The sequence below is a fragment of the Astatotilapia calliptera genome, chromosome 5 (assembly GCF_900246225.1).
Source record: "Astatotilapia calliptera chromosome 5, fAstCal1.2, whole genome shotgun sequence".
NCBI classification, from domain to species: Eukaryota; Metazoa; Chordata; class Actinopteri; order Cichliformes; family Cichlidae; genus Astatotilapia; species Astatotilapia calliptera.
In genome coordinates this window covers 20,364,138-20,387,464 of record NC_039306.1, presented here as the reverse complement: position 1 = coordinate 20,387,464, position 23,327 = coordinate 20,364,138, and the positions used below count along the sequence as shown (strand labels likewise).

Below are 23,327 nucleotides of genomic sequence, written 5' to 3'. Positions count from 1 at the left end.
ACATTCAGTCAAGAAAAACAATGGTAAATGGACTGGTTCTTATATAGCGCTTTTCTACTCTACCTGAGCACTCAAGCTCTTTATACAACATTCCTCATTTACCTATTCATAAATTTTTTTCTATGCTTTTCTTTCTTTCTTTCTTTCTTTCTTTCTTTCTTTCTTTCTTTCTTTCTTTCTTTCTTTCAATCATTCATTCATTCATTTATTTATTTATTTATACTCCAATGGATGGATCGGATAAGAACTTGGAGTTAGAATCTGGCCGCGGATATTTGGCATGCAGACTGGAGCAGCCAGTTAAACCATTGAACCACAAACCTTCTGATTAGTAGATGACCGGCTCTACCTCCAATGGATATTACATCCATAATGTTATGTCATGGCTTTTTCTTCTTCGTTTACTTTTTTTTTTTTTTGCAGTATTTGCACATGAAGTTTAAAAATGCTTTAAAATATATCAACAATGTTTTCTTCCTCTTTTGGCTGCAACCAGTGGTCACCACAGTGAATCATCAGCCTCCACCCTCACCCTATCCCTAGCGTTCTCTTTGACAACCAACCCTCTGAATGTCCTCCATCACTAAATCCATGAATGCCATGTTAAATGGCATATTTAACATCTTTTGTCCAATATCTCCACTGTCCCCGGTGAGAACGTCCAAGCCTTCTCAGTCTTGCCTCTCTACCTTTCTCTCCAAACTGCTCAGCCTGAGCTGTCAGTTGTGGTCACTCCCGATAAAAGTCTTAGCATCTTCAGCTTTTCCACCTCCAGCTCAGCCTCCTGTTTGATAAGAGATGGCAAAAAAACAATAGGATCTTGGAGGACATGGGAATTATGTGAAATAGCAGAAGGGGGTCTGATGTCCTCCCAATCCTGAAGACCTGAAAAAAAGGGAAAATATATGTAACATAATTTATACATCAAATTAAGTTCTGAATGTAGCTGGCCAAATAGTCATGCCATAGTCACATATGACTTGTGGCACAGAATTTATCTTCTAAAGCCCCAGAAAACAGGACAATATCAGATTTCTTGGGCAATAAGAGGGCACTGGGGAAACCTGTCACCCAGCTTGAAATCCTTTTATTGAAAGATTCACTAATATGAACATTGATCTTGTTGTGTGACAATGAAGTAGTTATTCTCAATTCTTCTACTGTGATATTTAGAAAGAGGAATCTCAACTATTGGATAGATTGTGGTAGACAGATACCCCTTCAAGATAAGTTTGTGGTCCTCTGTCTTTGCATCTCGTTCCATCATTAGGTGAATATTTTAATAGAATTGCTAATGATGAAATAGCTGTGTTACTAGACGATATTAGGATGGCAGACATTCACATTTTTTTGATGGTTTAAATGTAATGTTTAAACTTGCTTTATTTTTCAAAGAGCTAATAGTGCTACACTCATATTAACTGGAAAAAACAATGCTAATCCTGTAATAAATTATAAAACAGTAAATATGCTGTAAATAATAATAATAATAATAATAATAATAATAATAATAATACCTTAAGTTATTGTAGAAATTCCAAGTTTTACAGTGAACAATGAACCTATCAGCAGATACAATGCCATCTACAAAAGGCAGTGATCAGGTTTATTTTATCTTTATGATCAAAACCAGATGGCGTGATGAAAAGCTGAAGAGCTTTAAAGCAGTTCAGTTAGCTTTGATGTTCCTGTGCACGAGCATTACAAAAGTGAAATAAACATCAAAATAGGCTATCTGCCGAATTGCGAATCTAGAAGTTCGTATCTGTAGCTAGCTGTATCAGCCTGGGAATGAAAAAATGTAATAAAAGAAAAAATTAACTCACGGACTGATTTGTCTGTAACTAACATACTAACTAACTGACATGGGAGTTCACATCAAAGTACAGGCTGGAATTATGTCTTATTTTTCGGAAGAAAGAAGCTACAACAAAAACTTGTTTCTGCCACAGGGAGAAAAAAGGCATCAGCATTATTTGCCATCCATAAGTTATAAATATGAGTTATCATCAAAAAAAAAATTCTAACACTGAAACGAATAAAAACTCAAAGTAAATGAGCAAACGCACTCCGAAAATTAACTGAAACTAAACAGCGTTCAAAACAAAAAGTTAAAACGAAATAAATAAAAACATAAAAACATGATATAGAAATACAAAACTATAGTAACTGCAGGTGGCAGTGCTGTATTACGTTACAGCATTAAACCTTTGAAGAGGCCGCATAAGCCTAATAATACTGCAGAGGGCAGTAACATGTCTGGAACTGTGCATGCGGCCAAAAAGAAGAAGAAGAAGAAGAAGAAGAAGGAAAAAGCTACACCAGACAGGAAGTGTTTGCTAATAGTCCCATGTGTTGCGCTTCTCCCGGTCATTCATTCGCGAAACGAAAAAATTACGGGCTCGTTTTTCATGCATTCAGGCTTAATCGTGTTTTTAGGAACCGACTGTGTACTATTAATGATAGTAATAATATTTTCCAAATAAACTAAAGACAAAGCCTGCAGCATTTCTGCAGTAGCATTAGCTAGCTAACGCAGGAGTTGTGTTGTAGAAGTTTAGGAAATCTCATCAACATTTAAAGTGCGGTTTCTGGATGAATAGTTCCGTGGATACTAGCATGACCAAGGAAAACCGGTGGGACATACCCCCCAATGCTCCAGCGTGCATGGAGAGGCACCTGTGCGCGGCACAATACAGAGCAGGTAGGGAAAAGGAGCGCTAGCTGAAGGTTAACGTGTAAACACGTGGAGCCGCTAGTTGGTTATTATTAGTGTGTTTACATTTGTGCTAAACTGTTCAAGTCCTACGTTGGAAATGTTAAATAAATAACATTTTATGTTGAATACTAGTCAGAGTAATCTTAACTGGCAGGCGATGAATGAAAATATAGATATTTGAAGGGTTTTCTCGTTGGGTTTTCTCCACAGATGGCACCCTGCTACTTGGTGCCTCCAGCCTCTCTGGCAGAAGCTGGCAGGGATCTGTTTGGATCTACAGCGACCCTGACCAGGCCCCCAGTGAGGGATTCTGCAAAGCTGGTGTGCAGACTGAGGCTGGTGTCACAGATGTCAAATGGGTGTCAGAGAAGGGAATTATTGTTGCGTCAGATTCAGGTAATGAAATGTTTTTTATGGCAGATGAATCAAGCACACACTTGAGGCTTGTATGAAACTGGCCTCATTTTTCTGTGCAGGTGCCTTGGAGCTCTGGGAACTAGCAGAGGATGAATGTCTACTGGTTAATCGCTTTACCAAGCATGATCATGACCATATTGTCACCACAGTAAGCCCCGTGGTTGGAGCAACCGCTGCAGTCACTGGCAGCATGGACTGCAGGTTAGACTTGTTTTACATGAACATACATACACCATTCCACCTGTCACAACAGAGCAGAAGCAATGTTAATTGCTTTTGTTTCAAACTTTGGCTTAATTAATTTTTGAGTTGTCATCCCTTAAAGTGCATCTTTGCTTATTATTACAGAATTAAAGTCTGGGATCTAAGTCAGGAAACAGTTGTCACTACCTACAATGGTAAGCATCATCTTAACAGTTCTTCATACAGAAATGCACAAAACTTACAAAAATGCTTTTTTCCCCTCAATGTGGAAAAATAAAAGCAAAGAATGTTTATTTTTGGTAGCATTCCTGTATGTATAGATTTTAGATTAATTAATTTACCAAGGGTTTTTTTTCTATTGCTGACATTACCAGACTATCCCAGTGTCATATTCCTATTGACTCTTTGGAACGATTAATTGCTGAAGGAAAGTTTTATATTAAAATGGTTTTAAAAAGCCAAAAATGTCATAAATGTCATTGATGTGAAAAGTTTAACTCAACAGTTCTTGGGTTTTTTCTTCCGCCAGTGCACACACAGCCAGTCACTTGTGTTGCCTGCAGTCCTACAGATGAGTCTCTGTTTCTCTCCTGTAGCCAAGTAAGATACTAATCAGCATGTTGTTTGCATTTTTGTCAGTGAGGTTTATTTTTTGGACCACAGAGCTGCAATCATTCAGATAAACTAAACTACTTCTTCTTCTCACCCCTTCTTTAGGACGGCCGTGTGTTGTTGTGGGACAGGAGGAAGCCCAACAAACCTGCATCAAGAATAGGTAAGCTACGTCACCAAGCTTTGATAACCACTTTTGCCAAACACTACTGCAAGAATAGTCGAGATTTGGAAGAGCTCCACAGGAAATGAAGTATGACAGAGAGTAAAATTTGTTCCAAAACAAACAGTTATGTTTACATATTTATGCCAGTACACACACTATGCAGCAGTCATTCACTCTGCAAATGTATATGTGCTAAAATAGGAGTATATACTAATACCTAGCAGGTAGAGACTATTGCACCTGCAATGGAGTTGATTCCTCCAAATACGCAGCCATTACCAAAGTAATCAATCCAAATCCAGAGCCTTAACTTTTCCCCCACATTTGGAGACTTTATCTGTCCTCCGAATGATGGATTTTGACACCTCCAAACCCATAAAGATGTGATTTCAGGACCATTATAGTAGTTTTCAGGTTTGTCCAGGAGTGGCTGCATAGGCAGAAACCACCCTCACTAACTTTAGATCCAGATCCCATCATTTAGTACTGTAAGCAGGCCTGAAATATGACAGAAACCTCTCAGTTCACAAAAGAGCTTTAAGGGTTACTTTCAAGGGGTAAAGAGTTATATAGAGTGCCTAATTACCTAATTAGCTACCTAGTGTTTGATTTTTGTCTGGATGATTAAAGAAGGAATTTGTCTTATTGTTCCTGGAATCTGTTTATAGGCTCTCTTGGAAATATGTCAGTGTCTATGCTGTACAGGATGTCCTGTGTAAGTAATGACAGATGGCAAGCGCATTCTCAGTTTCTGTTTTTGTTTTGCCTCAGATGTAGAGTCACCTAGCTGCTCCCCTACTTCTCTAGCTTGGCACCCTCACCACAGAAGCACCATTGCTTTTGGTAAGACGCTGCACTTGGTCACATTTGATTAAAAGCTGAGTTTAATTGAGAAAAAGTTGATTTCCTTTTTTTCTTTCACTCTCATCGTGTCTCAGGCGATGAGCTCGGCAGGGTGACTGTGAAAGATTTCCTGGGATCGGAGCCGTCTCAGGTGGAGAACGTTCACAGCCGTAGAGTTAATGGGCTGGCCTTCTCCACACACAGGTAAATGTAAAGTGTGTCACGATCTCACCTTTGGCTTTATTGCTCTTTTACAAAATTCTGACGTCTTCCTTTTCTTCCCAGCACACCCTTGCTAGCCTCTGTTAGTGATGACTGTAGCGTTGCTGTTATGGACTCTGAACTGCGAGAAATGTGAGTGCTTGTACTTCATGCTGAAAGCATTTAGTTTGTTGTATTATTAAAAACACTAATCACATATTTGTTTGTAGACTCCGAGACCGGCGGCACCAGGACTATGTCAAAGGTGTGAGCTGGCTTCACAATGGCTCCTCCACCCTCACAACAGTAGGCTGGGATCATCTTGTGCTTCACCATAAAGTGGGTCCAGCTGATGGCATTCCCAGTTCCTCTTCTTAGACCGATCAGTTGGAAATGCACTGAAGGAAAGCACTGTTTTCCCCTCACTACTCTCCCCTCATTCCTGAGGTGTCATTTTGCAGAAATGAAAATCTATTGAAAGCTCTCACCTTAATTTAGCCCCCAAAAACCGCACAATATTGGGAATTCTGCTCTCCTAGTCATGGTTTTTGTGCATTACTAACATAGAGAGCATAAAATGGACCTAGTTACATAGTGATGAGCGTTTCTGCTGTCCCCATCTTGGTTGTAAAAAATGGACATTCTACAGAGGGGCAGGTCTGATCTAAAATGCTTAGTCATTGGCTAGTGACGCGATTGACACGTCGTTAGCCACTAAGTGAGCTATTGAAGGGTATAGGAGGAATTCTGTAGGAGAGTCTTTTTGCAACTGCAGCTTTCGCCCTTAGGTGGTCTTCACATCAAATGTAGGCTTATAGCACTTTGACTTCATTTGATTAATTTTTCTGACCAGATAGCTGCGTCCATATTTTTATTCTCTCTATGACTACTAATCACAGCCTCACTATCCACTTCTTTCATACTGTATAGTTTGTCTTTGTGTAACTGCATCAAAGCAGCACATTTGTATTGCAGAATTTTACATTAAAGGTAACTTAATGTTATCAGTGGCATCATTTGGTGTGTTCTTTGTGTTTACTGAGATCAGATATGATAAACTGTTACTACTGTGAGGTAGTGGGAATAAGAGGAGTTTTCAAGGATACACAAAGTGCAGTCAATAAGTTCCTCTTCCCCGAAAAGCCATAAACCTCAACCCCCTCCTTCAAGGTCATGTCCTTATGCACCTCTGCACTGCTTCCAGCACTGCAGCTATTTTGGAGTTGATACTTGGAATTCCTGTTAGGCTTTTAACTTGGAAATTCATTTTGTGGAAAAGGACAATAGTAGAAGGAAATACAACTTGGTTGTGAGTGAAAGTTTTTTATTTGAAAAGAATGCTTACCCTGTTAAACCTCAGGATGTTACAGTACAACTGTGCACTGACAGTGATGGTGTTTTACCCAGTAAATATAGGGGGGGAAAAAAAAAACAGGACAAAAATGCTCGACCTCAGACCAACCACTCTTAAATCTTCCAGATCTAGAATGGTTCGCTTTGACGCAGAAGACATTTCAACACATGGGGTGGGACTTCAGTGAAGCCATCTAAAAATAAAAATAAATAGCAGAAGCAATGGCAGCCCCGGAGAAGCGATGAAGGAAACCATCTTGAGTAGCATAGTAGCTAAATTGAGTATGTTTCTTATTTTATTGGTGGAACTTTTTGATCACATGCCCTGTAAATATAAACCACTGTGTTGGTAAGGATGTGGCTGACGCAAACCCCAGTCATTCACTAACAGTGTCAATGTGAGGTCTGATGTAGATAATGATCTATAACTTTTGGTACATTTAAGGCCTTTCATGGAGGTTAAATTACATGTGCTTTGATGTGTTTTGGTTATTTGCGTCAACAACCACAAAAAACGCCTAATAATTAAATCTAAATTTCTTCGTTAGCAGAATCTTGGAATTATTTGGAATTAATTGCGTGATGCTATTTGGGACAATTCTTAGGAGGGAAAAAAAAACTTAAACCAGTTCTTCAGCTAGCTTATATCTTACTTTAATACAAAAAAATCTGTTTGCACACAAGCTCCTACATGATCTGGAGTTGGCACACAGGTTCTTCATGGGGCCCTGACGATTCTTGTTTATATAAAATATTATGAGGTCATCATGTTGCCTAGCAGCCACCTGACAATGTGGCACAATGACACATTTGTAGCTTTTACGCACCTACAAGAGCCTTATAAAAGTATTGTATCATTTTAATTTCACAATAGTAACACATAATTTATATCCCAAAAACTAAGCATGACATATTACGATGATGTCACACTGTCTAGCAACCACCTAACAACAAACTAAAGCCACAAACTAAACAATACTGCACCCTGGGAATTTACCAGTATATTAAATCTGCACTTACATTCTGAGCCACAGCTAAAAGCTTTAATTACTAGGATGATGGAAATCACTGCAGTGTTTTTACATACAATTGTGTACACATGCAAGCCATGTGTACTCAGCAATTTGTTACATTTATTTCCTACTTAGAGTTGAATGTCTTAATTTGATGACTTTCTATATACAACTTTAACATGTACATATAAGTACATCTTGCAATGTCCAAATGCGATTTTCATATTATACAAATTGATATCTCCATCAATAACAATGTATACGTAACTAGATTAACACTCTTTATCGTAGTGGTATAGAAAATCCAATACAAACCATAAAGGATTTTTTGGGATAAATGTGAGAATCACACTAGACCCCTACTACTTTGCGCCATAAGACTTTCATAATCGAGATGTAACAGTGAAAGAACATTTCCCATTATTTGGCAGGTAATTACAGCATGAAATAATAACAGTTATGCTCCAAATTACTATATTTTACAATTAAAATTTCTCATTGTTTTATAAAAGACTTTTTAAAAACTTTAAACTTTTTTTATTTGAATATTAATGGAGTTTTCCTATACAATAACATTACCCAAATCTATGGTTAAAAAGTCAACATATAGCAAAATATAGCTTAAGACTAAATAATTAGCAGCAACTACACAAATGTTTAAAACGTTCTTTCTGACTGTGACACAATGGAAAAGAAAACACCATTTGACAGTGACTGTGTCGTGTTTGTCTTTATGATTCGGCAGTCCTTTGTCAACAGGCATTCTTAACATATTTGCTACCCAGTGTGTAAATAACCTGTGTGAAGCCTTCTTTTTCAGCTGTGGTCCACACTGCTGCTGATAAAAGTGTAGTTTCACACACGTTGTGTCCCATAGTCTGTGTTGAAGGTCTCAACATGTCCAAGAATCGAAAGACCCTTAATAATCCCCGCTACTCATGATAAGTAATAGGATTTTTGGTTCCAGGCCGAACTGTGAAAGTCATACCATGTTGATATTTAGACTTGGGCCCATTGCTGAAAAGAAGAACATTTTATGTATGAATATATTAGCCAACCAGTGAGTTTTGGCATCTTAAAAAGTCAATGTGTGACATTTGAGCATGACAGTCTTACCTGGTCAAAGCTTTTGTTGGCGAGTTATCTGGATATTTTTTGTTCACTTTACGCTGCAGCTCCCTCATGTCCAGAGTTGCTGCTTTCTGGTGATATTTGGTAGTTGGTGATTTGAGCTGGTCATTGGACTCCCATTCATCAGAGGAAGGCTCTACATCTTCCTTTTGGTGGGAAATTTTGGGGGCCATTTCCTCCAGCTTCTTTTTTAGGATGCACTGGAGATCAAAATGTCTTTGTTCCAGAGTGCGTGCTGGCTGAGTGGAGTCTGGCTTGGGTTTTGTCTGGACATTAGGAGGTGGGTGGTTCAGAGGAGGAGGAGGTGGAATTGAAGCTGGAGGTGCTGTATTCAGAGGAGGAGGTGGAACTGAAGCTGGAGGTGCTGTCTTCAGAGGAGGAGGTGGAATTGAAGCTGGAGGTGCTGTCTTCAGAGGAGGAGGTGGAATGGAAGCTGTAGGTGCTGTCTTCAGAGGAGGAGGTGGAATTGAAGAGGGAGGTGCTGTATTCAGAGAAGGAGGTGGAATTGAAGCTGAAGGTGCTGTCTTCAGAGGAGGAGGTGGAATGGAAGCTGTAGGTGCTGTCTTCAGAGGAGGAGGTGGAATTGAAGAGGGAGGTGCTGTATTCAGAGGAGGAGGTGGAATTGAAGCTGGAGGTGCTGTCTTCAGAGGAGGAGGTGGAATGGAAGCTGTAGGTGCTGTCTTCAGAGGAGGAGGTGGCACTGAAGAGGGAGGACCTGCAGAGGGTTGTGTCTTATTCAAAGGATACTGAACTGAGGCAGGGGAAAGAGAGGTTACAGGTGGTGACGGTGCCTTTTTTGTGGGAGGGTCCGGTGGAATGATGGAAGGTGGCAGGTCCATAATCTTGCTTAAATCATCAAACTCTGGTGGTGGAGGCAGTAATGGCATGCTGAACCCATCTTTATTGCCCTCAGGTTGTGGAGTCTGAGACAGTGAGCTGCTTTGATATGCCTTTTGTCTCTCCTCTGCTTTTTTGCTAACAGCAGGGGTTTCTATGATCCTGTTGAGAGCTGGACTGGTAGATGGTGCCTGACCATTGACCAGGGCATGACTGCTTGAAGTTTCAGGAGCATCATTTGTTTGTGGACGGTCTACTGGACTGAAGGATTTTGGAGTCTCCTGTAATATTTTTTCTGTCAGTTTTACAGTTGAAGAGCCAGAACTTGAAAGGTCATTTGAGTGAATACTTGGCTGCTCATTGTTCTTTCCACTGTTTTCCTGTGAAACAGAGTGCGTCGTTCTGTTTTTCTCTCTTTCTTTAGCTGCCTTTAGAAGAGCCAGCGGAGAAGCTGCATGCCCGTCTCGTGCTCCGTGGGTTTCACTTCCTTTCAGGTTACGTAGTTTGTGATCCAATATCGGACTGTATTTCTGGTTTGGATTTTGATACCGTACAGGTTTGACTGGGGCTGGACTTTGGTACTCTCTAGGATTTTCTGCTTTTGGACTTTCTGCTTTTGGACCTTGGTTCTCTCCAAGTTTGTCCTTGCTTGTCTCTAAATTAATCTGAGTATTGTCAACTTCATCAAGCTGTAGAGACTTCTGAGGCGGTGGCTGTACTGGTTTGGTTATTTCTGGTTGCACTGAAATTGTCTCTGTTTTAGCCTTTGTCTTAGTCTCTGTCTTAGTCACTGTCTTTTGCTCAAATAGGGTAGATTCAGAAGGTTGGGCAACTTGTAAATTCTCCTCCAGCTCCTTTACAATGGGAACTGGTTTAGATAGTGTAGGCACTTTGGGAGCATTACCGTCCACCTTGACGAGAACAGGGCCAGAGCTGGAAGACCCGGAATCTTCCAGGAGTAACATGTGCGTAGGTTTTTTGTCACGGTCTTCAAACACATTGAGAAATGAGGTCTTAGGAGCAGTGTTAACCTTTGCTGTGTTTTGGGGATTGAAAGTGGACAATGTGGGTGTCTGCACAGGGGGTGGTGGTGCAGGAGTCTGTGGGGGGGAGTCAGAGTTGGAGACTGAGGAAATTCTAATGGGCTTTGGAGGAGGTTTCTTCTGAGTCTTCTGTTGCCTTTCAGTAGGGGGCTGTGGGGCGGCAAATTTTGGATGCTCTGGAACTTGAGCTGATGGTGGACTAGAGATGGGTATGGATGATGGAGAGCCAGTAGAAGTGGTAGATAGAGGCTTTGGTGGAGCCATTGGTGGTGGTTTTAGGAAGGATAAATCCTTTGGTTCTACTGAAGGAGGGTTTGGTGCGGGCATGGAAGGAGGCTGTATGGTTGCTAGGTCTAGAGTGTTTAAGTCACCCAGGAAGTCTGGTGGAGGTGGAATCCATTCACTTGGAGGTGGTGGAGGTGCTACAGAAGGAGGAGGAGGAACAAATATTTCCCCTTTATCAAGGTTAGGCACTGAAGTAATGGAGCCATTGGACAATGGATCCCAACCAACTGTGGATGAGAAGACAGGACAAATGAGAAAGGTTTTTGCAGAAACAGACACAGTATTCAAATATGCAAACTTGCTGCATAAATAAGAGACTAAAATTGAAATCCGTCTGTTTCATTTAAAGAGTGCAATTCATTTGTGCATATAATATGCAATAATAAGAATATTATTAAAGAGGCAGAAACGATTATAAAGAATAAGAAAATTCTTTATAAAGCTTTAAATTCAGCTTTCTTACATAAATTTAGAATTGTTAAAAAAGGAAATAAAAGAAGTAAATGGTTTCCACTTATTGAGAATGCTAACACTCCCATTATGTAAATATATTTGGCATCTGGTATGACCGTTTGGACATTTTCAGGGGGAGTTATTGAGCAATGCCCGAGCAAACATTAACCTGCCCTCCTTTTTTTCCTCTTTATTTTGATTGCTGTGATCCATCAACCGAGTCTGAGCAAAAGCCCCACAAGTTATGTGGACTTTTTAGGGTCTAATTAATGGGATTCTTGCCTTTTAGTCAAGTTAAACCTAAAGTACATATTGGAAGGTAGCTAGATGCTCACCTGAACCGTTGGTCTTTGGACCATTGACAGGGGGCAGGAGAGGGACTTTCGGCATTGGGACAGCAAAGCCTTGGAAACTCTCAGACAAGGACTGCGAGGGAAGAAAATTAAACACCATCAGACTTGATTTTTCAAACCTCTTAACACAAGAGACAAAGATCAACAGTAAAATTGCGATAAGGCTATATACTGTAGCCTGTATGTACAGAGATTTTTGTCTGGCAAGTATTTGGTCTTGAGGTGCACAAACCAGTTCTCAACTATATCAGCTCTCAGTGTTCCTTGAAAACAGGTTGGCCTGTCCAATGCTTGCAGCATTTTTAGCGTCAGCAGAACTGAAGTAGCTGCCAAAATCATTTCAATGTGCTGTTACGTGAAAATTCTATGATGGTGGTTTACGGTGCCTTATGTTCACAAAATTAAGTACTAAATATGTCAGACTGCTTTGCAGCAACTTAGGTACATGTCTAACCTTTAGGCTTCTTCAACATAAAACAGCTAGAGGTTTAAAAAAAATAAAAGAAAACACGTTTGCATACTTGAGTGATGAGAAATATTTGGTGAATCAGAGGATACACCTATTATTCATCACATTGTCTAAGATGGGCCTGGCTGAGAAAACTGCGTGTTACTTAGATACATGGGTGTTTTATGTTGTAGGCAAGAGGGGCAAAATAGAGGAAGAGTTATGGAAAGTACGTTGCTGTTCTCTCTACGACACCAAATAAATAGAGACTGTGTTGACACAATACAAATCTAAGAAACTTGGAAAGTTATATGTCCTTCAAATGGGCAGATATTCAGTCCAGGAATACATAACAGCTGTATCCTTTTGATCTTAGTCTGCTGCAGACCATTTGAGGAGGAAAGCAACAAGGACATTTTTAACTGGACTCAATTTATGCCCTAAGAGCTCCCCTTATACCACGTTTCAGCCATGCTGATTGTATGCAGTAATGAATTAAATCAGCATCAATAGATAAGAATAAAAATCTTCAGTTTCAGGCAGCTGCTGTCCTAAAAGATATATCACACCTTGAATAACACCCTCTTTTGCTAATAATCCCAGTTGCGTAGCTATTTGGAAAGGTATGAAAACTGCATCACGGAGCGAGGGCGTGCCATTAAAGACAGCGTATGATCCAGTTTGATTCCATCTCGCCTTTTCTCCGCGCTATGACTCACGTTCATCTGTCGCAGCGCTCAGAGCTGTCCTGCCCATGTGCTGCAGGGTGTGCCGCATCCACATGCCACAGACACATTCACAGAACACTCCCAGAAAACACTGAGCTGAGGTGTGTGAACCAAGTGCTTAGATGAGCTTTGCATTTTTGTCTGCAACATGACAATGCAATGGGAGACTTTAAGTGCAAGACTAAATTGTAATTGACTTGCTCTAATGTCCTATGGCAACTTTGGCAGCTGTAGCTTTTGTGCGCAGCGTGATGTGACCTGCAGAAGATCATTGATCATGTTTTCTGCAAATTACCTGTTGAGACAGCATCGCTGTGAGATATGTCGTTTTTTTATAGTCATATTTCATGTCATTCTAAAAAAAGAAATGAGCATTATCACTCCCACATGAGATACTGGAAGAAAATAAGTCGTGATCTCTCTGTGGAGACTTTTACTGTGCGGACCACGTCACACATCAGATTGCACGAGTAAATAAACTCTTTAAACACTAAACTGTCAGCTATCAGTTCATTTGCATCTGCAGGCGCAGGGTTTGAGACTGAATAAAATGGTGGAGCTGTTCACATGCAAATCTTATTCATTAAATTCCATTTTATGTAGTGTCAAATCACAACAGTTGCCCCAAAGGGCTTTACATTGTAAGGTAAAGACCCGACAATAATACAGGGAAAACCCCAGTAATCAGATGACCCCCTATTAGCAAGTAGTTGGTGTCAGTGGGAAGGAAAAACTCCCTTTTAACAGGAAGAAGCCTCTGGCAGGCTCTGAGAGAGGCAGCCATCTGCTGTGACTGATTATGGTGAGGGTAGAGAGACAGGAGACACGTAAAACATGTCATTTCAATTTCAGAAACTGGGTAATGAACGTAAAAATTTATGTGAACCACATGGTTTCACAGAGATACTCACAGCACCATGCTTCACTGTGGGTCTAGCTCGCACACTTGCAGTCCCTGACTCATGAGTTGCAGATGACCCCAGGACCAACTCTACATTGTCTGTGAAAAAGAAAAAAGTAGATCATTAATATCCAGCAAAGCAAGTTCTGGTAGCAAAGCAAGTTCAATTGAATTGATTCAGCTATTAAATTACTAATCAAATCTCCATCATTAATCTGCCAGTCAAGGCCAAAACAATGATGTTGTACACTTGCAGTGTGCAGGTAATGAGATACTGTGTGCATCCAAGTGTCCTCTAAGTAGCTGTCAGTCAGCCTAATAATCTGCTATGTGGCCGTTGGTTGTTGACAACAAAATAGCTATGCACAACTGAGCCGATGATTGCAGTCTTTATTTAAAGTCCACCATTGTGTTTAAGGGAAAACAGTTATGGTGCCAACTGAAATCCATTGCACCACCTTCTGCTTGCTGTACAACACCACAATGTTTATCATATAGCCAGACGTAAATAGTTTATCTGTCGCAAAGCCTGGAAGAATGAATTCAAGGTTTATTCTTGGGGAAAAAACTCGCTTTAACTGTGTTCACTCTTTGAGAGGAGCTTCATAACATGCAGCCAATGTTGCTGCTTTTATGTTGCATAACCCTTTGTTCTTTAAACAAACAGTGCCACACAATGATCGTCCATTCTTAAGTCAAAGTGGTTAAGAGACCAGTCGCATTTGTCTTTCATGTCAGTGGAAAAGCCTGGTTTTTCTGTATGTATCTAAGTCACGGGATGACACAAGACACTCAATGATGACTTAAAAGTGCACCGAGGAAGAGACCCGAAACATGACCATAGTCATTTTCAGATGTGGAAGACAAGCAATAACATTCCTGGGAAACTGATGATTTGAGAACGTAAACCTAGAAGTCACACATTCCTTTGTTCCAGTATGACACTGACTGCTGAAAGACACTTGCCACTTGAAGATTCTTACTCTATGTGTTCATTTAGCTTTCTATTACAAAAGCAGACACAAGAAGCAGAGCGACAGAGGAGCCTGTCATAATAGACAAGGAAAGGGAACTGTTTTCCCACCTATTCCCAGTAGTCACAGGGTGTAGGTCCTCATAGCTTTTATGCACTTCTGTGTCATTTCAGAAAAATGTGGGAACTACAGAATGAATTGGCTGCGGTATTAAACCAGTCTAAGCAAATGATTCGTTTTTCCTATTGCGCCCCTTTCTGATTTAAATAGGCAAATGATCTCTCCTGTGTTGCAGCTTTGCATAGAAATTGTCCTCTCCTTTTCTGCTTTCACTAGTCAAATTCCACTAATGTCACTTAGAGCTTATCAGTAAACTGATATCAGTGTGTGAAAGTAATATTTTTATTATTAAGCTATTAACTTGTGTTTCCTTTTTTTAAGGCTTTAAACTGCATCACACACTCTTGCTCAGCAGATGGAGCTTGCCCAGCTGTTGTACTATGGAAATATGCTGTTATGCATTGTTGTGGCCAGAAGAGTGAATTTGTTTGTGTCAGGTAAATAAAAGTACCGGTAACAGATTTCTGTTTTCATCTATAACACCGTGGATTGTATGTCTAAGAGTAGCTGACTCATATGAAATACACCCAAGGTACACATTTAGCTATTCTAGATGAAAACTTCAGTTTTGTCTGAGAAATCTTAACTTGGATCAAAGTGAACACAGTCTGAAGAGGACCCAGACTCTTGGATTTAAAATATGGATTTACTTTTGTTAAAAACACCGAACAAAATTCATAGATGACACCTGCTGCTACTTGTTTAAAGCACCTGAAGGATTCACTCCTGTCAGCACGTCTAAAGTTTGGAGCTTGGTGGAAACATATGTGTCCTATTGCAACACCAAGTCCAAAGGTCGTGCTGCTCTTCGCTGTAGGCGTAGATACCTGCTCTTATAAACAGACCGCACTAGACTCTACTCACCCATCTCCTGCATTTTGACATTGGTGTCGAATAGAGAATGATTCTTTCGACCCAGAAAATTCAGCGACCCCTTCTTCATTGTTATTGATTAGTTGATGCGTAGCTACGATTCTCGGCTTCAGCGGATCATTGGCGCATTCTCGCCGGCAGGTAAATCCGGGATAAACCGCAAACGTGCTGCTCTGAATGACGGCGTTTCTCCAGGTACACCTGACTCCAGTGATTTGGTGCAAACTTCTCAGACAGACAGAGAAAATGGAGCAAACCCCGCCCACTCGCCTTTCATTGTGCCTCCCTGTTTCTGACTGTACAGCAGCAGCAGGTGAGGCCCTCGGCTCTCCTTACATTCCAGCGCAAACCTCACCTGTGGAAAGAATCAGGTCCTTTAATCACAGGTTTGCTTACGTTAATGGCCTGTACTCTCACTGTTTGATGAGTCAGCCATCCGCATCCGAGCTTTAGCGCACTGGTCTACCTGTATCTCTAAATCTGGGACGAAGTGATCACATTAAAATGCTCAGGAACGCGGGTGAACTTTAATAGCATCTTAATCAAAAAAGACAACAGGGGTTTATTGCATGTAGGTCACTGCTATTATGGTCATAAATGTAAACAAAGAGTAAAATAAAACAAAGCATGTGAACACGTCGAAACATTTTAGTATCCTATTTTTATTTTATTTTATTTTATTTTTTGCTTATGCTTAAAAATTTGATCCAAGAAATGTATAAACCTAATAATGAGATTGTAAAGTGTGCTTGATTAAATCATTCAAAATGAATTAAAAGCCACAACATTAAATAAACTGGTTCTCTTTAAGGATGTAGACTAATACTGAAAGGGCTCCTTCTATCTCCCGGTGATTTTACATTTAATAGAGTACATTTTGCTGATTGCACTTGTCACGGTTCTGGGTCAGTTTCGACCCAGTATTTTGAGTTTTAATTGATTAGTTTATTTTTGAATGTTTATTGTGGTTTTGGGCGCTATGAGTATTATTATTATAATGATTATTATTATTAGAATTCTATGTTTCTGTTTATTCATGTTTAAGGATTTGTTCTCGGTTGTATCTCACGTTTAGTTTAGTTCAAGTTCCATGTGTCATTCTGTCTGTCTCTGTGTCAGGTCTGCGTCTTGGTGTAGTGTTCTCGTTTCCTGTTTTATTGTGAAGGCCTGCGTCTCGTGTGAGTGTGTTCAGTTTTACCTCTGTCTCGTCTAGTTGATTATTCCCAGCTGTGTCCACCACCTGTGTGTGATTCCCCCGTGTTTCTCTGTGTGTATTTAAGTCGTGTCCTCTGTCATTGTAGTTGCTGGTCCGTCTGTGTGTTCCACCATGTTTCAGCCGTGTGTTCCCTGCCGTCACCATCTTGTACTGTCGTCCACCTTGCTTTATGTTCAGGTTCGTGTTCTTGTTCATGCTCTGTAGTTTAGTTGTCCCAGTATAGTTTAGTTCTCCGTTTTGTTGTTTGCCTCTCTATATTTTTGTGTCAATAAATCACCTTCAGACCGTCACGACTGCCTGCACTTGGATCCTCTTTTTCCTTTTTTTTTCACACGGCTCTTCTCACTCGCCGTGACAGCACTTTTGCTTGAGTACCATTTCACCTGCAACGGGGTATTTTATAGTGTGCTGTTGCTGCTTTTATGTACATGATTAATTATTTCCCTATCTGTGTGTCTTGCATGTGCACCTAAAACAACTGTTATGACATATGAATATAGTTTAAAGTCTGAAAAATAAAATCAATTATCAAAGTGAAACCATTGTTTATGGTAACCTTCCTTTTTAGATCAAAAATTCTTGAAGAGCAGCTATTAAAAAGTTAGGCCTAACTGACTGTTTACAAAGGAATGGTTTGAAGAGTTTCACAGAAACGGCACTAGTGAAGGTTACAAATGATCTTTTTACAGCCTTTTATAATGGACTCATCTCTGTGCTTGCCCTGGTAGATCTCAGTGCAGTGTTCAGTACCAGTACTGACCATAAAACGCTACTACTGAGATTAGAACACACACTTGGTATTAAAGGAACTGCGCTGCAGTGGCCTGAATTTAATCTGGCTGATAGATAACTATATACGTTTTCATGGCTATGCAGATGATATCCAGCTTTATCTATGCATGAAGTTTCGTCTTGATGCATTCTCAATCATCCGGGAAAGTAAATCTCCAAAAAGTTGATTCTGTTCATCTGGACGTAGTGTTTTGTGGGAGAAACATTTTGTCACTCATCCAAGTGACTTCTTCAGTCTCAGCTGACTGCAGGTTTCCCCAATCTTATAAACAGTACATTTGCATGATGACTGAAACCAGCCAACTGAAGGAACAATGGGATGGATGGTCATTCCTTAATCTTAATTATGCAAATTCTCATGACCATTGATCAACAACCACTGACCAAAACCCACTGATCAAAGACCACTGATCAATGGCCCATCCATCCATCCATCCATCCATCGTCATCCGCTTTGTCCGGGATCGGGTCGCGGGGGCAGCAGCCTAAGCAAAGAGGCCCAGACCTCCCTCTCCCCAGCCACCTCCTCCAGCTTGTCCGGGGGAATACCGAGGCGTTCCCAGGCCAGCCGAGAGATATAATCTCTTGAGATGAAATGTTTGTCCCACAAAACGCTACGTCCAGATGAACAGAATCAACTTTTTGGAGATATGCATGAAGTTGATACACGTCAACTAATTAAACTTCAGGCCTGTCTTGAAAACACAAAAACCTTGATAGCCTATAATTTCCTGCTTCTAAATTTAAACAAAATTGAGGTCGCTGTACTCTGCCTTACTTTAAAAAATATTACCTTTGCCTTCAATACCACTGTGAGGAATCTTGGAGTAATTTATGACCAGGATATTTGGTTCAGTGAGCACATTATACAAATATGTAGAACTGCCTTCATTCTTTTGCGCAGTATGTCTAAAATTAGAAACATCCTGTCTCAGAGTGATGCTGAAAAACTAGTTTATGTATTTATTACTGGTAGGCTGGACAATTGTTGATTATTCTCCCATATTGACTTAACTTCACTACTGGATTTCTCTTACATTCAGAATCAAATTTAGAATCCTTGTCTTCAGATAAAAATTCTTGAATAATCAGGCGCCATCATATCTTAAAGACCTCACAGTAGCTTATTATCCTCTGGCTGTCCCTCTCTGATCCTGGTAAAAGGGTTTTTTTTCTCCCCACTGTCACCAAGTGCTTGCTCATAGGGGCTTGTCTAATTGCTCTGTTAGCAGGGGTGTCAAAATCATTTTACATTGTAGGCCACATACAGCACATGATGATCTCATGTGAGCCGGACCAGTGAAACTCCTCTTTCTGCCAGTGTACAGAAATTTAAGCAGATATCTTAAAATTAAAAAGAAGTCCTATTTCAATAGTATCTCTTCCTTTTTCCTTCCTTCCATTTTTTTCAAGATTCAAAGATTCAAAGTGTTTATTGTCATGTGTACAGAAGAAATAGCATTTCTCTGTGCAATGAAATTCTTTCTTTGCTGTCCATACACAAATGCCAAGTTAGGTAGGGTTGAAGGAACAACATAAATAAGGATAAAAAAATAAGACAAGATATTAAGATAAATAAGGTAAAAAAGGATAAAAAAAAATAGTGAAAGATAAATAAGTAAAAAAATAAGTAAATGAAGACAAGTGAGTTAAGCAGTTGTTAATGTCAAAGGATATACAAAGGAGCTTAATGTGCAAAGTGACCTTAGTGTGCAAATTGTCCTGATGTGCAAATTGCAGTTGAGGTAGGTCAGCTGTTCAGGAGTCTGATAGCAGTTGGGAAGAAGGAGTAAATAAAATAAATCTGTCAGCACAACGTTTTGGACTTAAATTGTAAGAATAACTTTTACTACATAAATAAAACCAAACTGCACTGAACTGAAATCATAAAAAAAAATAATTCTTCATTCCTGTTTCAGTCACATTGGTGATCCAGTCAGAGAGTGACTGAAGAAAGACATTTGTCACTTAAAGATTCTTACTCTGTGTTCATTCAGCTTTCTGTTAGACAAGCTGAGACAGGAACCAGAGTGACAGACGAGCCTGCCATAAAAAACAAGGAAAGAAAAACATATTTCCATCACAAGGTATAGGCATCATAATGTCCTCATAGTTTCCACTTCGAAGCAAAAAGGTGTCACATGTGAGTTACAGGTAGACCTAAAATACATTTCTGACATAGAAATATAAAACAAACATTATTAAAGAACAACATAAATCACAGTAATTGAAGTTTTAAAATGCTATGGTGTGTGGAAGCTAAAATAAAGTCTAATATAGATAAAGCAAAGATATGATGGCACTATAACGTGTTGTAAAAGTAATCAACTCTTTCTCTCCATTAATGTATGCAAGGTGCTTGAACAAAACAAATCACAGGAGTTATATTCAACCCTCTGGATAATTGTTCAGTTAGCTATTAGCTCACGTTGGAACATTACATTTATGTGATAAATGAATGTTTTTAATCTTAAATAAATCTTTGATATTACTGAAGGAAAACCTTCATTCCTTGGTGTGACTTTCTTGAGGATAGTGAAGGATGAGAAACGTGGAAGCAGGATACTCATAAATTTGATTTTGGCTAAAAGGGGTCAAAAGTCTTAAACAGATGAGCTAACCCCTTAAAGTAACCCTGTAACAGCATTTTATCTACTCTGCATCACAGTTTAACAACCTGTGGGTATTTGGGGTTGATTACAGCTGGTAGCAGAGTAATAATTTGTAGAAGTATGTTTCCTTTACACTGATATTCAGTTTTATAAAACACTTTATACTTTTTACTTTGTATTTCATAACATTTTAGAAGGATTTAATTTTTGATGCTCATATAGTCAATTCAAAGCTGCAGTTACTCGTTGTTATTAATATACACTTATCAGTATATTAATAATGTACTTGATTGGTCTAAAGTGCATTATAGTAAACTCACTCCAGTAAGCTTAAAAATGGAGAAATTATAATGAGTAAACATAAAATTCTTGATAAAAAATATTCTGATTTTCTGACAATAGTGTTGAGATAAAGTTTAGGCCTTCAGTTTGTCCGAGCATTACAATAACTAAGTACATGATGTGGTTTAAAATTGACATTTTATTTTCATGTCATCCAGCAACAGACACAGTTAGATACATTAATTTTTTGGACAATGATACATTTTTCTGTGCACCACCACAGTGGATTTTAGACCAGATAATCAATATCTAATTGGAGTGCCGACTTTCAGCTTTAATTCAGTGGGTTTAAATTTCTGAGTTAACTATTGGAGATACATCGTTCTCAGAAGTACTCGGACAATTAAGTGATAAACTGTTTCAAGGTCAAGTAAAGCCTGCTTACTTGTTATTTCAAACTAACTAATCAGATAAAAGATCTGGAGTTGATTTCAGGTCTTGAACTTTCATTTGCTATTGTTAACTGGAATTCTAAACATGCGGTCCAAAGACATGTCCATGTAAGTAAAGAAAGCCATCATTAGGCTGAACAATCAAAATAAACCAGTCCGAGAAACAGAAAAAGGAGTGGCCAAATCAGCAGTCATGTACACTCTAAAATGGAACCAGTGGAGCAAGGTCATTAGCGTTTATTAATCATGTGACTGCTGATAGACGTAGCAGGGTGGATTGTGAAGTATACAGGGTTATACTCTCTGCTCAAATTCAGCCAAATGCCGCAAAACAGTTTACACAGTATTTCACAGTGTGAGTGAATGATGACACAAAAGGAAAAAAAGAAATAGTTTCTCAGGGCAAAGAAATGGGATATTCTTCAGTGGCCAAGTCGGCTATCTGATTCCAGCCCCAAAGAGCGTGCTTTTTATTTATTAGATTCAAAACTGAATGCAGCAGCTGAAGGTAGCTGCAGTAAAAGGCCTAACGGAGCATCTCAGTGAAGGAAACACAGCACTTGGTAATGTCCATGGGTTCTACACTTCAAACTGTCCCACAGACCTTACATTTAAAACTACTTCAGGTTGTTCACATCATTTTGTGCTTCTAAAAACAGGAGACTGTATATGATAATAGAGTCCAACACTTAGCTGTGTTTTGTTGTTGCTGATTCCTTTCACTATTTGATATGTTTTCTGGTGTTTTTGTGTTAAGATTTAGCTGCTGAAACAGATGAACTGATTGATGCCTCGGTGCTCATCTTCAAGGTTCTCTCTTTCAAATGTTAAATTTAAAGAAAGGTTTTAATAGATATCCAACAACAGCTACGATCTAGAGAGGTACAACTAACACAATAACTTAGATCCCTGTCACCCAACATATAGAGCTCTTACCTTAAAGACCTCATAGTACTCTTACCACATACTGACTGTTTCCAGCACTCGCCTGCAGCCTGTGAAAATATTTTACACTTTTTTATTGTGAAGGTCTCCTCCACAGGTCTCAAATCTCTCCTTCATGACCCCTCGGTCTCTACTTCCTGCGCTGCTGTCTTTGACAGGTTTGAGCCCGTGACTCTCTTCTCTTTAAAGGAGATTTTTGGTCGTTTTAAGCCTGCAGGGTCTCCAAGGATGTCCCTCCTCGACTCTTAAAAGAGGTGTGACCAGCAGTTGGACCTTTGGTTCTTGAGCTGGTAAAACACAGTCTGATGTTAGTTTGATGCCCTAAAGATTTTAAACATGCTCTAGTCAAACCCCTGATTAAAAAACCTGCTCTTGATCCTGCAATTTTTGCAAATTACAAGCCTATCTCCAAACTACCTTTTCTTTCCAGAATTCTTGAAAAGATAGCTCACAGCTAATTAATGACATTCCTGGAAAATGATTTAGACGTTTTCCAATTTCCAAGTTTTTAATGACATATTTTTAGCTACTGACGCTGGGAACTGTGTTGTTCATGTGCTTTTAGATTTGATGGCTGCGTTTGATACAGTGGATTGTGCCATTTTACTCTCTTGTTTGGAGCACCGGGTGGGCATTAGGGGCACAGCACTGGAGTGGTTCAGGTCCTGCTTGGCTGGGTGAACTTTTTGTGTCTGTCTCTGTGACCATGTGTCGTCCTCCGCTCCTCTCTTGTGTGGTGTCCCACAGGGCTCAGTTCTAGAGCCCCTCCTCTTTTCTTTGTATCTGGTCCCTCTTGGTTCTATACTGAGAAAACATGGCATTGCATTTCATCTCTATGCTGATGACTGTCAGATCTATGTCCCTCTAAAGAAAAAAGGCACATATTCCATACAGCCATTACTTCAGTGTCTTGATGACATTAGGGTTGGATGTCTCTTAACCTTTAAAAATTTTGTGGGAGCCAAGTTAAGATAGTTCATATGTTTTAGTATTTATATTTCGCTGTTGTTAAGCTTGTTTGTGTAATTAATAATTTTAGGAAATAGATGCATGTTTATGGTGGAACTAGGTTACGTAGTACCATGAATACATGTGCCTTAAAGACTCGTGTTTATAGTAAAATCCGGGCATCACGGATGTATGCAAATTAGTGCATGCGGTGCGGGAGGGGGGAGAGAGAGAGAAAAGGAGTTAACACGGCATAAGCTATACGGGGCAGCAGGGTAGAACAGAGCCACACGGTTTTCCTACCGTAGTAGGTTATTTTGTTGAGGACAAGTTAAACCTGACCACTCCTGTAAGATGCAAAAACTGTGGAATAAATTTTTTGTTACATCTTTTCACATCGGAGTCC

General features: G+C 39.6%; 2 protein-coding genes across 2 annotated transcripts; one reads left to right on the top strand and one right to left on the bottom strand.

Annotated features, from left to right (window-relative positions):
- The first annotated feature begins 2,277 nt into the window (after nucleotides 1–2,277).
- On the top strand, nucleotides 2,278–6,178 carry wdr77 (WD repeat domain 77). Its single transcript, XM_026166408.1, has 10 exons — nucleotides 2,278–2,704; nucleotides 2,930–3,115; nucleotides 3,196–3,337; nucleotides 3,485–3,534; nucleotides 3,870–3,940; nucleotides 4,058–4,115; nucleotides 4,890–4,961; nucleotides 5,057–5,165; nucleotides 5,247–5,315; nucleotides 5,393–6,178. Exons 1-10 carry the CDS (start codon nucleotides 2,596–2,598, stop codon nucleotides 5,538–5,540), a joined length of 1,014 nt encoding a protein of 337 aa, XP_026022193.1. The 5' UTR covers nucleotides 2,278–2,595; the 3' UTR covers nucleotides 5,541–6,178.
- Nucleotides 6,179–6,469: 291 nt separating this feature from the next.
- Nucleotides 6,470–16,096, bottom strand: LOC113022494 (proline-rich protein 36). The gene is made up of 5 exons (XM_026167951.1): nucleotides 15,666–16,096; nucleotides 13,718–13,806; nucleotides 11,613–11,703; nucleotides 8,645–11,051; nucleotides 6,470–8,545 (listed from the first exon to the last, which is right to left on the bottom strand). The coding sequence occupies exons 1-5, from the start codon at nucleotides 15,742–15,744 to the stop codon at nucleotides 8,461–8,463; spliced, it is 2,751 nt and encodes a 916-aa protein (XP_026023736.1). The 5' UTR covers nucleotides 15,745–16,096; the 3' UTR covers nucleotides 6,470–8,460.
- Between the last annotated feature and the right edge of the window lie 7,231 nt (nucleotides 16,097–23,327).